At 42.9% G+C, this 17,713-nt stretch overlaps 1 protein-coding gene across 1 annotated transcript in view; it reads left to right on the top strand.

Moving 5' to 3' along the window:
* Window positions 1–17,713, top strand: part of FAM81B (family with sequence similarity 81 member B) — a 48,870-nt gene that overhangs the window by 30,681 nt on the left and 476 nt on the right. The window contains exons 7-9 of the mRNA XM_028149892.2: window positions 5,098–5,204; window positions 13,020–13,155; window positions 15,814–16,009. Coding sequence (XP_028005693.2) covers window positions 5,098–5,204; window positions 13,020–13,155; window positions 15,814–16,009 — 439 coding nt within the window. The remainder of the gene's footprint in view (window positions 1–5,097; window positions 5,205–13,019; window positions 13,156–15,813; window positions 16,010–17,713) is intronic.

The raw sequence follows: 17,713 nt of genomic DNA, 5'->3' as shown, positions 1-17,713 counted from the left end.
CCTGCACACTCCCTACTGGGTATGTGCTTGCAACCAAGGTACATGCCCTTGACTGGAATCGAACCCGGGACCCTTGCGTCCGCAGGCTGCTGCTCTATCCATTGAGCCAAACAGGTCAGGGCTCCACTCCCCTTTCTTGGACCTGGGGAGCAGGGACAGAATCTTGTACTCTTATTTCAGCAGTTTTCTTGGGCAGGGCCTTTGGAAATGAATGGGGAGAAACTTAGCCTGGGCTGGAGCTATAGGTCTGTCACCATGCCCTCTTGCCTTCAGGCAGACCTTTCTGAATTCCCTGAAGGGAAAGGAAGCAGAACGTTTTGCCTCTCTTCACAGTGGGGTTGAAAAAGAAGCCCTGGGATTCTCCTCTCTCCAGGTGCTGAGTCCTCAACTCCCAGTTCCACTCCCAGCACTCAAGTTGCTACCCTTCTTCTTTCTGCCCTGCTATGTGGTCAGGGTGAGCCAGCCCTTGACCTTCCTTTGCCTCTCCTCTTATCTCCCCTAATCCAAAAATACCTGTTTATTTCAACCCTTCCCTGAGCCCAAACTGTGACAAAGAAGGGCCCATCCTGTTTCCCTCAGCTAGTCCATCTACCATTCTCACTGGCCCCCTCCTCTCTCCTTGGCAAACACATGTAATTGTAATGTCAGGTCTCGGGAATGAATGATTGTTCTTCCTCGGATACATTTTGGCTTATTTGAAACAACTCCTTTGAGTCCATCCCTTGATTCGGGAAGTGGTTTGGGAAAGGGTGGGGTGCAGGCTGGGTCCTTTTTCCAGACTAATAAATATTTTAAGTTAGGAGAAAAAAATAAAAATCTTGATCAATGTTTATAAATGAGATTAGTCTCTGGGGGTTTTGTGTAGTATTTTCAGATTTTTGTAACTAATGTTGTACTGATTTTATAAAAATATTTTTTTTCCTTTCCTGCAGTTTGCTTTGCTGTTCATTTCCTTACTTTTTGCCTTAGTGTATTTATATTCTTTCTTTCTTTACCGATATAATCATTTATGACTGCAAATGTTCCCTGAGCATTCATTCATTCCTATATACCCTGGGGTTTGCTATGTAATGTTCTCATTATTGTTTCCTAGAAAGTTTGCAATTGCATATTGTGTTTCTTATTGAATAATTTAGAGGAGTTATTGTTGTTGGTTTCTTCCCTGAGTAAAGAATTTTTTGTTTTGTTATGTTAGTATTCATTTTTAATTGTATTTCATTGTAATTAAAATTTGTTATATGCTATCTTTAGTTTTTTGAATATTTTGAGAGTTTTGTGTGTGTGTGTGTGTGTGTGTGTGTGTGTGTGTGTGTAACTGGAGAGTAAAATTTTGTACATGTTCTAAAAGAATGTATGTTCAGTACTTTTAGGGTACAAAGTTCAGTTGAAATATATAAAAAATAGCTTATTTGTTAGGTCTTTTTAATCCTACACTAGAGGCCCAGTGCATGAAATTCATGCACGTGGTGGAGGGGTGCGGGAGGTCCCTCAGCCTGGCCTGCAACAATGCCAGTATCCTGTGCCCCGGCCTCTGGCCAGAGGCCCCTCCCTCCTTCCCTCTCTCTGTGTGGCCAGGGCCCGGGATGCTTGGCTTGTGTCGCTGGGGCAACGCCACCAGCATCCCGCCCTGGCTGCTATGGGTGCTGCCATCTTTGTGACAGAGTGATGGTTAATTTGCATATTACCCTTTTATTAGATAGAATTTTTTTTGTATCTCCTTTTTCTGTCTTAGATTGAGAAAAGAGAATTAAAGTATCTTATAATTATTGATTTTCCATTTCATCTATAATTTCAGCTTTGTAAATGTGTTTGCTATGTTATTTGGATCATAGATATTTATAACTATTTCATCTTTTCTTATTCCTAATTTTGATATTTTTCTCTTTTCTTCATGTTTTGAACATAACAAACTTTGCCTATTACATTTTAAAAAAAACAGCCCTTGAATTAACACATTAATCCCATAATTTTTTTGTTTCTTAATTTTTTTAATGTTTGTGTATTCGTTTTATATTGCTGCCATAACAAATCAACCACACACCAAGTGGTTTATAATAAAACAAATAGCCGAAACCGGTTTGGCTCAGTGGATAGAGCGTCGGTCTGTGGACTGGAAGGTCCCAGGTTCGATTCCGGTCGGGGGCATGTACATTGGTTGTGGGCACATCCCCCGGTGGGGGGTGTGCAGGAGGCAGCTGGTCGATGTCTCTCTCTCATCGATGTTTCTGGCTCTCTGTCCTTCTCCCTTCCTCTCTGTGAAAAATCAATAAAATATATTTTTTTTAAAAATTAAAAAAAATAAAACAAATAAATCATCTCCTCTTTTGTAGGTCAAAGGTCTGGGAGGACTAGGCTGGCTCCCCTCGGAGGATCGCACAAGCAGAAACTGACATGTCAGCAGGGCTGTGTTCCTTTCGGAAATGCTCTGGGGATGAGTCCTCTTCTAGGCTCATTCATAAGTGTTTGGCCAAATTTCATTTCTTGAAGTTGTAGGTCTGAGGTCCTTGCTGGCTCTCAGTTGGGGACTGATCTTCCCCCAGCTACCTGCCAACCTTCTGGTGTTTTCAATGTCGTCTCTCTCCAGCAATAGCAGATCAAATTCATCTCACACTTCAAATCTCTGACTCCAAGTAGAGAAAGTTATTTGCTTTGAAGGGGCTCAGGTGATTAGGTTGGGCCACTTAGGTAAGACAGTATAGTCTCCCTATTTCAAGGTGTGCAACCTTAACCACAGCTGCAATTCCCTTTGGCCATCTAACATAACAGTCCCAGGATCCACAGAGAGGCTCTGCATGGATGTCTTTGTGAGCCATTCTGCCTTCCACAATTTGTCCCTTTCTTCCTCCTGCTTTCCTTTGGTTAGGTTTATTATTCTCCTTTTAATTTTGTGGACTGAACAATTAGTTTATATAGCTTCATTCTGCCTTGTATAATTACGGAAACTTTTAATACCACACATTTACCTCTAGAGATGCTCTGTGTCCTTTTGATATGCAATGTTCTCATTATTCTTTCCTAAATTACAATTGCAGGGTTGATTTATCCTTTGACACTTGCGTTAGTCCTGTGAGAAGTACATACCATTAAAGAAGTACATGTGCAAGATATTTGTTGAGAGGGAAAAGAAACTGAAGGGAAATGGGGAGGGAGCTGGAGGAGATGGAGCGAGACATCAGACTGCAATACAGGTCCGACTTCTGTGAAAAAGATGGGGAAGGAAGGCCTTACACTGAAACCCTATGTTAACGAAGCTTCATCAGGTTCCTTGAGCCAGTCACTCACCAAAGGAATACTACTCAGGCATTGGCTGGAGCAGCCAGTGGGAAGAGTACATGGTGATGAGTTTTAGGCTCAGCAGTCAAGGTCCTTGGCCAATTATGCTCCTTGTAATAGGAGATCTGAGAGGCACATTTTCATGTGAAACACTGGAATTAAACAACATAATTAATTGGGGGGGGGTTATTCAGATGATTAGAATTTTGCTTCTTTTTACTTATTCAGTTCTAGTTTCAGTGCAGTATAGTTAGAGTTAATGTCTGTGCTTTTTCTACTTTTGGAATAATTTGAAAGTTTCTTTATAGCCACGTGTGCTTGGTTATTGCTAATGTTCAGTGGGCACTGGGAAAGAATAAATGTTTGCAAGTCAGATTGGTATGTAAATCTATTAAATAAACTTTTTATTTTTCATATCTTTCTATATCCTTATTTATATTGTACTTATTTGACCAGTAAAGAGTCAAGAAAAGTCATTTAAGATCACTAGTATATCATTTCTGTTAGTTATAATTCTTCAACTGCTAGTTTTTAGTTCAAAGTGTAAGGTAAATATAGGTTGAAAACTTTAATTTTCACGGTGGATTCTACTTTTAATCTATAAAAATGACCACATTTGTCCATTTAACATATTTTGCCTTGAGTCATATTTTATCTAACAATATTGCCTGGCATGCTTTCTTTTTCTTTGCTTCTGCCAGGCATGTACTTGCTTATTATTTTTACTGTTAAAATAATCCTGCCTTTAAGTGTGCCTCCTATCAAAAGCCTGTTTTAAATGTGTCTCCTATAAATAGCCATTCATGTGCTATTGGTTTCCCACCCAACATCTATCTCTTCCAGCCCTCCCATTGTTCCCCGCTTTCTCTTCTGAGAGAACTCCGATTTTGTTAAGTGGCTCCTCTCCTCCAGGTGACCCTCTGTTGCAGGAGTGAAGTCTGTTTGGCCAAAGCCAATCATGGAGCTTCATTCCCCTTAACAGTGATTACTTTAGGCATGCTTATGTCTAGATTTTCCAATCCAGTCTTTTTACCCAAAGGGATGTCCTCAATGTTTCCGACATTGTAGAAGGCACTCCCATCCTGGCTTTATGTGCCCTACAGTCATTTCACTTGGGACTCACTTGTGCTCATGTCAGAATCCCACCTGGAAATTCCCAAGGCCTCTCATGTGTGTTTTTCTCAGACCCTGGTTGTACATTTAAACACTTATTCAGTAAGTATTTTGTGAATATTTACCATTGGCCATCAAATGTGCACTGAGGATGTAGTGGTGGTAAAGGACACAGTGGTTTACATTGTAACTGGGAAGACAAAGTAAAGAAATAATCAAATTAACAAATAGCTAGCCGGTGTGGGTCAGTGGTTGAGCACCAACACAGGAACCAAGAGGTCACCGGTTCGATTCCCAGTCAGGGCACATACCCAGGTTGCAGGTTACGATCCCTAGTAGGGGGCATAATGATGTCTCTCTATATATATCTTTCTCCCTTCCTCTCTCTCTAAAAATCAATAGAAACATTATTTTAAAAAAACAACAAATAGCTAAACAAACTAATGTCAATAGTATGCTTTTGTGTATCATTAGGCAGCCTATTATCAAAAGAATATTAAAGACAGCAGAATGAATACTCCATTTTTCTTTCCCTGAAGATGATTATATAATTATTGAATCATTCCTTTGGGGAAAAAAGTCATTTTCAAATGAAAATGTGTTTTAGACTCAAGTCTGCTTCTTGGCTCCTTTAGGAATGAAGTATGATTAATGTAAGGGCTAGTGGTTTTGTTCACACACACAAAAAGTTCCTTTTTGTACTTTCATTAGGTAATGCAGCTCTTAGGAAAGATAGAGGCTTCCAATTCTGAACAAACCTCAAATTTAAAGATGGTCCAAGGGGATTATCGCCTTGAAATGAACCTTTTGGAGTTCAAGTAAGTAAATGGAAGATATTTAATTCTGTTAAATGCATTCTAAAGTGTTTTGCCTAATGAAAGCATTGGCATTAAATAAAAACCTATCCCAAAATATAAACCTGGTCAATAAATACAGCAACGAAACTGATACAGAGAATATTCTCACTAAAGTAGCTTATGCAATATTCATAATAAAAGAAAAAATATTAATTTCATCATTCTTTGTTTGCATCATATCTCAACTGAATTGATATACTCACTCAGATCTTTCCTATAGAGAAATTTTAACTTATCATCAATTGTGTATTAAAATGCCTCAATGTAAAGCACTACTGAATAGACATCGATTGCACACGATTATCAATTAATTTTTAAAACAACTTTGATTACAAGAGCTTTTTAAAAAGACTTTTCTAAGATTTTTTTCTAAGATCCTCTACTTGCTCCTTTACATTATCCCTCTTGAAGTCCAGTCTCTACCCCATCTTAAATTGAGCTTTTTCCCGGTGTAATGGAGAACGCAGTAAAGGAGACAAGAATCCACAAATATTCACATTTCTGGCCTCCTATCCTCAAATCTTTGTTTGTTTAAATGGCCACATTTCCTGGGATTCTGGTGCAGGCAAAGGAGCATTCTAGTCACTTGGCTGATGCTGCCTTACAGCACCCCCCCACACACACACACTCTTGTTCTTTTTCCTGTCTATCTCGCATCACTTGGATTTAATGCCTTGACCAAATCTAATAACCTAGTCTTCTCATAATACTCAGCTTGCTCCATTTTTCCGCCCCATCTCTACCATATTTCAAGAAATCCAAGTGCCACTGACTATAGGATGTACCATATATTTTTGCACCTCTGTGACACGAAGCTAACAATTAAACCATAGTACACCTAACTTTAAGACACCTCCCAATTTTAGAGATGTTAAATTGGGAAATGTGTCCTAGGAACAGTATTTATAACTTAAGTTCAGACAAGAAAATGTCTTGAGTAAAGGGAAAACACCCACTTCATTCATACTCCAAAAAAGCATATTATGTTCTTAAGACCTAGCACAATGATAATACTCAATAAATATCTGTGTGGTGCTTCATCTAATTCCTTTAGCTTTGAATTAAGATAAAGAAAAATGTCCAAAGTAGAAAAGTAGAAAAGTAAACCATTTCTAGAAGTACAGTTTAAGAATTGATTTTACTGGGGGAGAATGGGATTTATAATCTGAAATGGAAGACTGGCTTAAAGAGATGAAGTGTATTAACAAATAGGAAAGAGGGGGAAAGGCAATGTTTGGACCTAGGGCTAACTGCTGTACTGGTGATGCTGTGTACTTTTTCTGTCTTTAGTCTTGTGGGAAATTGGTTTATAGACAAATAATCTCTAAGTAGTTAAATCTGAATGTTGGCAGTTTTTGTAATAGTATAAACTTGAATCTCTTTCTCACTTGAAATAATGAAGTTTTAAAATTTCATTAGTATTACTGTAGGTTATAGTGAGTTTATAAACCAGATTTTTTCCTAGGCAAATATTTATCAGTTCTAATGAGTCAATTACACAATTGACTCTTTTTTATTTAAATTTTCTCCATTTTTAAATTGAAAAGTAATCCCCTTTGACCCAGTAATCCCACTTCTGGGAATATATCCCAAGAAACCAGAAACACCAATCATAGTGGCACAATTCACCATAGCTAAGATTTGGAAACAGCCTTAGTGCCCATCAGCAGATGAGTGGATTAGAAAACAGTGGTACATCTACACAATGGAATACTACGCTGCTATAAAAAAGAAGGAATTTTTACCATTTGCAACAGCATGGATGAACCTGGAGAGCATTATGCTAAGTGAAATAAGCCAGTAAGAGAAAGATAATATCACATGATCTCACTCATATGTGGGATATAATGAACAACATAAACTGATGAACAAAAATAGATCCAGAGACAAAGAAACACTGAACAGACCATCCAACCTCAGAGGGAAGGCAGGGGAGGAAGAGGCGGGGGAAGAGATCAACCAAAGGACTTGTATGCATACATATTAGCATAACCAATGGACACGGACACTGAGATGGTGGGGGCTTGTCCGGAGGGGGGCGGCGGCAATGGCGGGGGGGGCGGGGCAGGGTGTTAATGGGGGGGGAAAGGAGACATATATAATACTTTAAACAATAAAAAAAGTAATATGCATTCATTATAACAAACACAATGAAACAAAAATAAAAAAGAATTCACCATTTCAGCTTCTTAATGTAATCAATGCTAACACACCTTCCTCCTTTTTAATATAAATACAGGATGTCCCAAGAAATGTATACACACTTTGAATAATTATTCATTCCAATGAATAATTATTAAATCTGAAAAGAAAGAATCATCAATTGAGCTATCATCTGTTAAGCGTGTATACACTTTTTGGGACACCCTGTCTATAACAGAAAGAGGATGTTTTGTGTGTGTGTGTATTTATATTTATGTATAACATGTATATTATATGTAGATATATAAATTACTTATATGTAGAGAGAAAGCATGGAGTTTTTTGTTTTTAAATATATTTTTCTTGATTTCCAAAGGAAGGGAGAGGGAGAGATAGCAACATCAATGATGAGAGAGAATCACTGATCAGCTGCCTCCTGCATGCCCCCTACTGGGGATTGAGCCTGAAACCCCAGCATGTGCCCTGACCTAGAATCAGTTCATAGGTCAATGCTCAACCACTGAGCCATACTAGCCAGGCGAAAGCATGTTTTTTTTAAATTAATTCTATAACATTACTCAATAGTTTACTCTCAGTACATCTTGGATCTCTCTCTAGATAAATGAATATTATTTTTCAAAGCTGCATAATATTCTAACTTACAGCTATGCCATAATTAACTCAATCATTTATTTTATTGATAGATTTTTTTTCAATTTATGGTTACCATAAACAGAAAATTATTGTGTGTATATATTCTTAGATAACCTTAGATATAGGTGCTTTTGTTTCTACAAGCAACATTCCTAGGTCAAAGATATTATGTATTTATCAATTTTTATAAAAATGTAGCAATTTACACTCCCACCAGCAGAGTGTGAGCAGATCTTTCTCAACATTCTTACCAACACTGGAATTTCTCTTTTTTTAATATTTGCCAATTAAAGAATGGAAAACAACATCTTCTGTTTCATTTGCATTCCCTTCACCATTTGAATTTTCTTTGTGCATTACCCATTCTTATCATTTGTCAAATTTTGTGTTGTGATTTTCATCATTTTTAAATCAATTTATAGGATTCATTTACATCAGGGATATTCCCCTTTAATGGAGATATGTATTGCAAATGCAGTTTCCTCAACGAGAATGTAAGACAGAGATAGGCCTTTTTTTTTTTTTTTCAATCAGAGCACTTGTCAAAGCAAAGTAGATGGTGCATAAAATTTGTTTTTCTTTCTTTTTTTAAGTGTTTCTGATCAAAGAGATTAAAAACATTTTAATAACATTGAAGGGTAAATTTAATTTTCCCATTTAGAAAATTTAATAACAAATTCAAGTTTAATGGTCAACTAAATATATTTTATATTGAATTAAAGTCACAGTATTGTCTAAGGGTTTGCTAGTGAATTCCTGGGACTTTGGCACTGATCACTAGACCTAACAAAGGTGACTGACACACAGGCTCTGTAATTAGAACCCTGCATTGAGCCTCTTTTTTCCAGAAGGGTCTTAGACGGTCAGCTAAGTAATGACCTAGGCCAGTGGTCGGCAAACTCATTAGTCAACAGAGCCAAATATCAACAGTACAACGATTGAAATTTCTTTTGAGAGCCGAAAACCGACTTCTGCACATGGGCCAGGAAGTTTCAATCACACTGCACCTGCGCGCCTGCACGTGGTATTTTGTGGAAGAGCCACACTCAAGGGGCCAAAGAGCCGCATGTCGCTCGCGAGCCGCAGTTTGCCGACCACGGACCTAAGCCAACAGCTTAGTGCTCAGAGAGCAAGTCTGGGCCATCATGATACACAGCTGTCTCTTAGTGCAGGTTTGGCAGAGGCGGCACCTACCAGTCACTCCTCTACATGGCTCCTACTGCTGATGCTGTCTAGGTGATAGTGATTTATAAGAAAAGAAATAGTATTTGACTGTCGAATCTCAGAGGGAAGGCAGGGGTGGGTGGGTGGGAAGAGATCAACCAAAGGACTTGTATGCATACTAGTATAGGCATAACCCATGGACACAGACAATAGTGTGGTGAAGGCCTTGGGGAACGGGGGGTGTGGGGAGATGCAGGTAAAGGCTAGAAAGGGTCAATGGGGAAAAAGGGGGACATCTGTAATACTTTCAACAATAAAGATAATTTTTTAAAAAAAGAAACAGTATTTGGTCAATGAAACAAATGCATAGACTTGAATTTGATTGTACAACTTTGAAAATGCTAACACAGTGGAAAGTTACAAACTATCCAAGGCAAGGGTACATCTCATTCATCTTTTTATCCTCCCCACCCCTTATGTAGACACAAATAGAAGCCAATGAATGAATGAATGGTTTTGAGCACCTATAATATGTGTTTTGGAATATCCAAAGACATAATCATAGCCACATACAATTGGAGAGAAAATGCATAGTGACAAGCTAAATACAGATAAAGCAAAAGTTAAGATAATGTTAAATGAAATATATCAGTAGGCAGAAATGTTCACCCAACTCTGTAGAGTGGGTCCCACCCCATTTTAAAGATGAGGAAACATAATTAAAGAGATTAAGAAATTAACCCAGCCATGCAGCTAGAACAGTGTCTGACGACAAATTTCAGGTTATTTTTGTTAAACTTTGATGCTTCCATCTCATAATTCCCCTTATTAGTAAGCTAATCCTGTATGAAAATTTAGGGAAATAAAAGATCACATCTGCTAGAAACCAGAAAGGTATGATACTGGGACTTAAGCTCAAGTACAATTTGGAATTCCCAGGAAACAAGTCTGCTATCAGAGTGGAGTTGGAGTTACTTTTTAATTAATGTCACAGAATATTAATAAGAAATTACTTTATGGTGCATAAGTATACACTTAGCAGAAAAATTGTTTCTGGAAATTAATTCCTTGCTTCTGACATGTCCTCATTTGTATGCCATCCATACCAGAGCGGTCACTAGGATGTTTGCTCCAAGCCACACACTCTGCCCTCATCATTCATTCACTCTCCACACAGCTTTGCCCTGGGCTCTGCTGTGCTTATAGATCCCATTACATTTTCTTTTACTCTTTTGTAACTTCCCCCTTATAATTGCCTTTGGTATGTATTTTAACCTGTATAAAAATTAAGAAAAAAAACACACCCAGCCAACATTATCCTAGTGAGGTTTCTAACCATAATTTAAAAATCTGACTTTTGTGTTTTGAGAAAAAATAAAGAAAAAGCTGTCTGTCTAAATATCTATCTATACATACATACATCTACCCACCTATCTATCTATATATGTCTACATCTAATAGAAATATCCCCCATAACCACTGGAATAGAGGCCTTGGGAACTAAAATGTGAAAACCATTCAAGATAACTCATCTTGTCGAGACTTTAACTGTAAGTTCTACAATAATAGAATAGTCATTTTCACATGGTAAATCATGTCTGTTATGTTAGGGAAAAGTCTAAGGAAAGAGAAAGATTTACATAAACTTTTACTTTATCCTTTTTGTCTTTCAAGGAGAATGCTATTTAAATAATGCTTTCGTAAACTACCGACAGAGTCTGACTTCTGATTGTTACCAGGAAAATGAGTCTCCAATGACAGGCAAAACCTTGTAATGAAAGGATCATAAGTAGTGATTCATTCTTTATGGCTTTATTTAAATTTCAGAATTTCAATTACTGACATGCCCTTCCAGAGATATTACTTGGGCACATTGGTTTTCAGAGGGACTTTAATATTGTATCTGTGATGAGAGTAAATGCTTTCATTTTATTTTCACACTAAAGGTGAGCAGTGAAGGCTGAATTCTCAATTGTAAAGCTACACCTGGGTTACCTGAGGATTTACCACCCCTCCTTAACCATTACTATTAATTAATATTTCCAACAGAAACAGGGAAGGAAAGATGAAAATCAAAGATTAGATCTTTAAATAGCTTGGCAAGTCTATGATTTATTTGTGAACAGCCCTAATAAAAGGTATTGAGTGAGGAAAAAAATTACTCATTTGTTCATTTATTTAGCAACTCTTTATTGAGCACTTTCTATATTCTAGCCATTGTTCACAGCCACGAACAAAGTAAAATTCTTGCCCTCGTGGAACTTAGTTAGGTTCTAAGGTGTCTTTCTCAGGAGAGCTAGAGAGGCATATACATGCAGTATATGTCCAGCATGTTTTAAGCAGTTTCCAGGGATAAATATCACACACTAAATTATCTGTGTAAATTTTTTCCTAAAGACACTACAGCAACTATTATTTCAAGCCACAATAATCTGAATATTTCCAATATCAACATGCATTATTCCTGCCCATCTAATATTTCTCCTAGTCCCGTGGTTGGCAAACTGTGGCTCGCAAGCCACATGCGGCTCTTTGGCCCCTTGAGTGTGGCTCTTCCACAAAATACCACGGCCTGGGCGAGTCTATTTTGAAGAAGTGGTGTTAGAAGAAGGTTTAAGTTTAAAAAATTTGGCTCTCAAAAGAAATTTCAACCGTTGTACTGTTGATATTTGGCTCTGTTGACTAATGAGTTTGCCGACCACTGGCCTAGTCTAAAAGGGAATTTGAAATGGGCATCTCACCAAGAGCAAGTCACAGACAGAAACCACTCGCCAGTCCCCATCCCTCATCCCACCTCTTCTCAGTCCCGTATTTCTTCGTCATTCCAGACGTGGCTCCCCTTTCTGCTCACACCCTCAGCCACTCTACAGGGACTTTTCAAATTGATGATCTATGATTCCAACCCCCAGGCGTAACTCAGCACCACTTCAAGCCCTCCCCCTCCCCTACCCCGAAAGAATCCACTCAGAGACCCATGGGTGGCGATGGGCACTTGACTGAAGATTTCGCCAGAGACAGAAAAGACAACCAAGGAACACTCTGCTTCCCCGAAGTCCTTTGGGGCTCTGTTCCTTCTCCCTTCCCCCTTCCCACCTCCGCCTTTTCGCTGCTCATTTAAACCATGCAGGGCCTGTCTGGCCCAGCTCCTCTCCCAGCCTCCCCGTGGCCTGTGCAGAGGAGTGGTTCCCTTAGCGGTGCCCGCAGCTAAGACTGTTTCCCACACTTTCTAATAAATTTTAAATAAAAAATTACATTTAATGACATGTGAAGAGAACAAGACATTTAGATTTCAGCATATATGAAGTTAGATAAACTACAACCATGCTCCTTTGTTAATTTTTTTTTTTTTTTACAAATAAGCCATGCTGGTTTGTGTCATCCGTGGCTGCAATGGCAGCAGCACGAGCTCAGCGGTTGCAAGAGAGACCGACCAAAAAGCCTGAGATAGTTACTGTGACCCTTTACAGAAGTTGGCAGCCCCTGCTCCCCAGCCCAGGTGCCTTAGCAAAGTATTGCTTCCAGACACACGCATGCGCCCAGGGCTCCGGGAGGACCCTGCCTGGGTGGCACGAGTTTCCGTGTCCCGTGCAGGTGTTTTAGGGCACGTGGAGGGGGGTTGGCAGCAGCTGGGCTGAACACCGCTCAGGACGGGATCACAGTGTGCTCCCTCGGCGCACATCACCCCTTAGTACTTGCTACACACACTGACCCTCATCATCTGAAAACAAAACAAAACACAAACCAAAGAAAACCACCTACAGATTTTCTTCAGAACTAACATTTACTTACTAAAATAAAACCAAATTTTCCCCTTAGACTGAATTCACTTTCAAATAATCTGTATGAGGAAGTGGAGAAAAATCAAAAAAAGACAGAAAGCCAGCTCATCAAATACGAGAAAGACCAGCTGGGCCACATGAACTCGTGTCTGAAGCTCCTGCAGGAGAAACTGGTAAGGAGCCCTTCCTCCCGGAGCGGGGCTGCTGCCCGCCGCCTGGGGTCAGCCTCCTGCCCGCCGCCTGGGGTCAGCCACCTGCCCGCCGCCTGGGGTCAGCCACCTGCCCGCCGCCTGGGGTCAGCCACCTGCCCGCCGCCTGGGGTCAGCCTCCTGCCCGCCGCCTGGGGTCAGCCTCCTGGTGCCCGCCGCCTGGGGTCAGCCTCCTGGTGCCCGCTGCCGGGGTCAGTCACCTGCCCGCCGCCTGGGGTCAGCCACCTGGTGCCCGCCGCCTGGGGTCAGCCACCTGCCCGCCGCCTGGGGTCAGCCTCCTGGTGCCCGCCGCCTGGGGTCAGCCTCCTGGTGCCCGCCGCCTGGGGTCAGCCTCCTGGTGCCCGCCGCCTGGGGTCAGCCTCCTGGTGCCCGCCGCCTGGGGTCAGCCTCCTGGTGCCCGCCGCCTGGGGTCAGCCTCCTGCCCGCCGCCTGGGGTCAGCCTCCTGCCCGCCGCCTGGGGTCAGCCACCTGCCCGCCGCCTGGGGTCAGCCACCTGCCCGCCGCCTGGGGTCAGCCTCCTGCCCGCCGCCTGGGGTCAGCCTCCTGCCCGCCGCCTGGGGTCAGCCTCCTGCCCGCACCCTGGGGTCAGCCTCCTGGTGCCCGCCGCCTGGGGTCAGCCTCCTGCCCGCCGCCTGGGGTCAGCCTCCTGGTGCCCCCTGCCTGGGGCCAGCCACCTGCCCGCCGCCTGGGGTCAGCCTCCTGGTGCCCGCCGCCTGGGGTCAGCCTCCTGGTGCCCGCCGCCTGGGGTCAGCCACCTGCCCGCCGCCTGGGGTCAGCCTCCTGGTGCCCGCCGCCTGGGGTCAGCCTCCTGCCCGCCGCCTGGGGTCAGCCTCCTGCCCGCCGCCTGGGGTCAGCCTCCTGCCCGCCGCCTGGGGTCAGCCTCCTGGTGCCCGCCGCCTGGGGTCAGCCTCCTGCCCGCCGCCTGGGGTCAGCCTCCTGCCCGCCGCCTGGGGTCAGCCACCTGCCCGCCGCCTGGGGTCAGCCTCCGCCAGGTCTCCGAGGCGCGTCCACATTCAGGAAACCTGGGTGTCAGTGGCCTGCTCTGGGGGGGCACCCGGCTGGAACCCAGACGCCTGTCTTCCGTCCCTGTTTGCTATTCCCCGGGTCTGCTCAGAAAGGCCTCTACCGCTCGTGAAGGAACCGAAAGACGGTTTAAAAATCCAGATTCCGTGTCCCAACCCAGAGCCGAGGCATCAGACAGGCCAGGCAAGGCTCCCGCCAGCGCCCGGGCGGCGCTTAGACCCCACAACGCCTGAACCTTGTGCCTGAGACAGGCCGCTGCCCCTCTCCCGAGAGCCTGGGCGGATGGAAGGTTTTCAGAACTCCTTTTCCAGCTCCGGCCTGTGGAGACCACCCCACCCTCCGCTCCCGCTCCCGCTCCCGCCAGCAGGGTGTCCACGCTGCTGCGCCCGCACGAGAGCAGCGCAGGCCACCAGGGTCCTCGGTGGCTGCCAGCCTTGCGAGCCATTCAAGTCAGATGTTTCTGGACCTTGGGTAGAAGGGCTTTAGGCAGCCCCGTAAATAGGCTCCTGCCACCTCCCCCGCCCTCACCCCCAGGTTTGTAAGTAAGTGGTGGAGACAAGGTCAAGAGAGAGAGAGGAGCATTACAGCTTTATCCCTGCCCAGGCCGGTGAGCCATGGCGGCCACTCCTGCAGCCCGGTGGGCCCGTGGTTGTCCTACCTGAGTCAGGCAGATGCACCACCAGTTCTAGGCGGCCCTGGGTGGCCACAGGATCACCTGCAGGCAGAAGCTCTGGACTCCACCCTCCCGAGGCAGGAGAACCAAAGGGCTCAAGCCAGTCAGTCCAGCCCGGTCCTGCCCCCACATTCCCTCAGGGCAGAGGGGAGGAGCAGAGGAGCTAATTAGCCTCCGGCTGCTGCAGGTTAGAATCACCTGGAGCACTCTTAACCTGGATCTGTTGGGGGCTCCATCAGACACCAATTAAACCAGAATAGGGGGAGGGGGAAGCGCATGGTCCAGGTCAGTGGTCGGCAAACTCATTAGTCAACAGAGCCAAATATCAACAGTCCAACGATTGAAATTTCTTTTGAGAGCCGAAAACCGACTTCTGCGCATGGGCCACGAAGTTTCAATCGCACTGTACACGTGGTATTTTGTGGAAGAGCCACACTCAAGGGGCCAAAGAGCCGCATGTGGCTCACAAGCCGCAGTTAGCCGACCACTGGTCCAGGTGATTCTAATCGACAGCCGGGTGGAGAATCACTGATCTAGCTGAAGGCTGTCCGCGGGAGAACTGAGGCTCAGGAATAAGGCCTCTGACACTCAGGAGCAGGTCCCAGGAGCACGTCAAGCAGAATCTAAAATGCCTTCCGTGGCTGTCCCTTAAACTCCAAATCCTCCAGGCGTCTCAGCAAGGCCACAGCCCTTTCTTTCCTTTTCTTCCATAACATAACGGAATTGCAGAAACTACAAACGAACCAGGCCAAACAAAGGGATTGAACTCTTCTACTTGGGAACATAGTTTTAGACACAAGGGAACTTTGTTCAAATGTTCATGTTTAACATGGAAAAGTGATTTTGTTAAAAACATTCTCTAAGCTGAACTACAAAGCCGCATAGGTTTTCTTGTCTGCAGTTTGATCATGTGTTGTCTTTTCTAGGAAAAGTCTGAAAATAAAATGGAAGAGAAATTACTGCAGCTTTCAAGCAAATTAGAGAATTTCATTAACACGCACAAACATGATGCAGAACTAAGCAAAGTTAAGCACATAGAAAACAAACTGAGTAAAAAGATGAGCCAACTGGAAAAGCACATCTGGGATGAAATAGAGAAAATGCAGAGTGAATATCAATCAGGTGAGCGGTACCTTTAATTAAGTTAAGAACAACTGCCCTTTCCTAACCAACCCCTCAGTTTTCTATGTTGCGCTAATGGCTGGCAATTGATCTTGTCATTAGTGACATCCTTTTGTATTAACCCGACTTTCTTAAATATCCCATAGAATGCCAACATATCATGGGAAGGTATAGAAGTTGAGGTTTTTGTTTTGTTTTTTGCTCTCTAAAATCAGAGACTCATAGAATTGTTGGACCTGGAAGGTCCTTGGGGATCATCAAGACGTGGCTTGTGGGTATATCATAACACAAGGAGCCTAAATCCAATGCCCTGCATTGAACTTGCAGGTAATAAGCCTGGACAGATGTCAGACCGGAGCCCTGACATTTAGACATAAGTAGGGAAGATGAATGAACAGAGTCCAGAATAATGGCTGTCTTTCTTCTTAAGGAGGCAGCAGTGTCAAGCTGAGCTAACATCAAAAAGGATTCATTTGAAAGGCTCATCTAATTTGTCAAAGCGAAGGACGTGGCTAGGTGCTGTGGAGCAGCCATCTGCCTCCAGCCACAATTCTGAGGGGATTACCAGGATCCAGAAAGTTTCCTTTTATTATAGAAAGCCCCACTCATTTTCTGTCCTCTAGATCTCAGAAGAGTGTATGTCAAGTCTACCTAATTTTGATCCTGTATAGAGATGCCTTGAAGGTATCGTAGAAAACCATCATGGTCTCATTCTGCCAGATGTGGCTGGCATTTAAGTGAAATTCTCTGTCTGGAAATCTGACCCTCGCCACCTCTACCTCCAACTCCCACTGCCAAATCAAAATAATGAATTATCTGGTCAGAAATCATGTCCCAAACATAACGGACTCTTCTTTAGGGCTCTGCTTCCTACTTAACTACCAAAGGTTTAATTTTAGTCATTCCAGTAGTACAACCACAGCATGAGCTCAAGAGGGGTTTGCAACCTAAGTGTTTGCAATCTCTGCATGTTAATAAGTGGGAGTTTAGAAAACAGGGACTTCAAATTAATGGTTTGCTCCTTTATGCCTTTAATAAAAATGTGTTGAGAAATAGCTATGTGAAAGGCTCCGGTGAATAAGAAATGGGCTAGCCCTAACGGGTTTGGCTCAGTGGATAGAGCATTGGCCTGTGTACTGAAAGGTCCCGGGTTCGATTCTGGTCAAGGGCATGTACCTTGGTTGCGGGCACATCCCCAGTAGGAGGTGTGAAGGAGGCAGCTGATCGATGTTTCTCTCTCATCGATGTTTCTAACTCTCTATCCCTCTCCCTTCCTCTCTGTAAAAAAATCAATAAAATATTTTTAAAAAAGAAATGGGCTATACCTAAGAAGCTTGACATCTGGTAGGTAATGACCATGAGAAATTAGACTTTAATAAGCGAGATACAAAGTGCTGGGGGAGGGGAGTGTGCAGCAGCCGGTGGCCACTCTTTCGGTCCCTCAAACAAGTTGATGTTAGAGAAAGTTTAAAATCTCATCTGAGATTTCAAAGGTCTTTACCTTCAACTTGGTAACAAGAATTAAAAAAAAAGAGAGAGATCATCCAAATCTCCTGTCAAAGTGTACAGAAAGAAAACTATTTTAAACTTCTCTCTTGAAATATAGAATCATTTCATTTTGCAATATATTTGGGGGGAAGAAAATAAAGGAGTTGAATTAAAATTCCACAATGAAGCAGATACAAGTTGAAACACTATTGTTAA

The sequence above is a fragment of the Eptesicus fuscus genome, chromosome 4 (genome assembly GCF_027574615.1).
Source record: "Eptesicus fuscus isolate TK198812 chromosome 4, DD_ASM_mEF_20220401, whole genome shotgun sequence".
Classification (NCBI taxonomy): Eukaryota; Metazoa; Chordata; class Mammalia; order Chiroptera; family Vespertilionidae; genus Eptesicus; species Eptesicus fuscus.
This window is presented reverse-complemented; position numbering and strand designations above follow the sequence as displayed.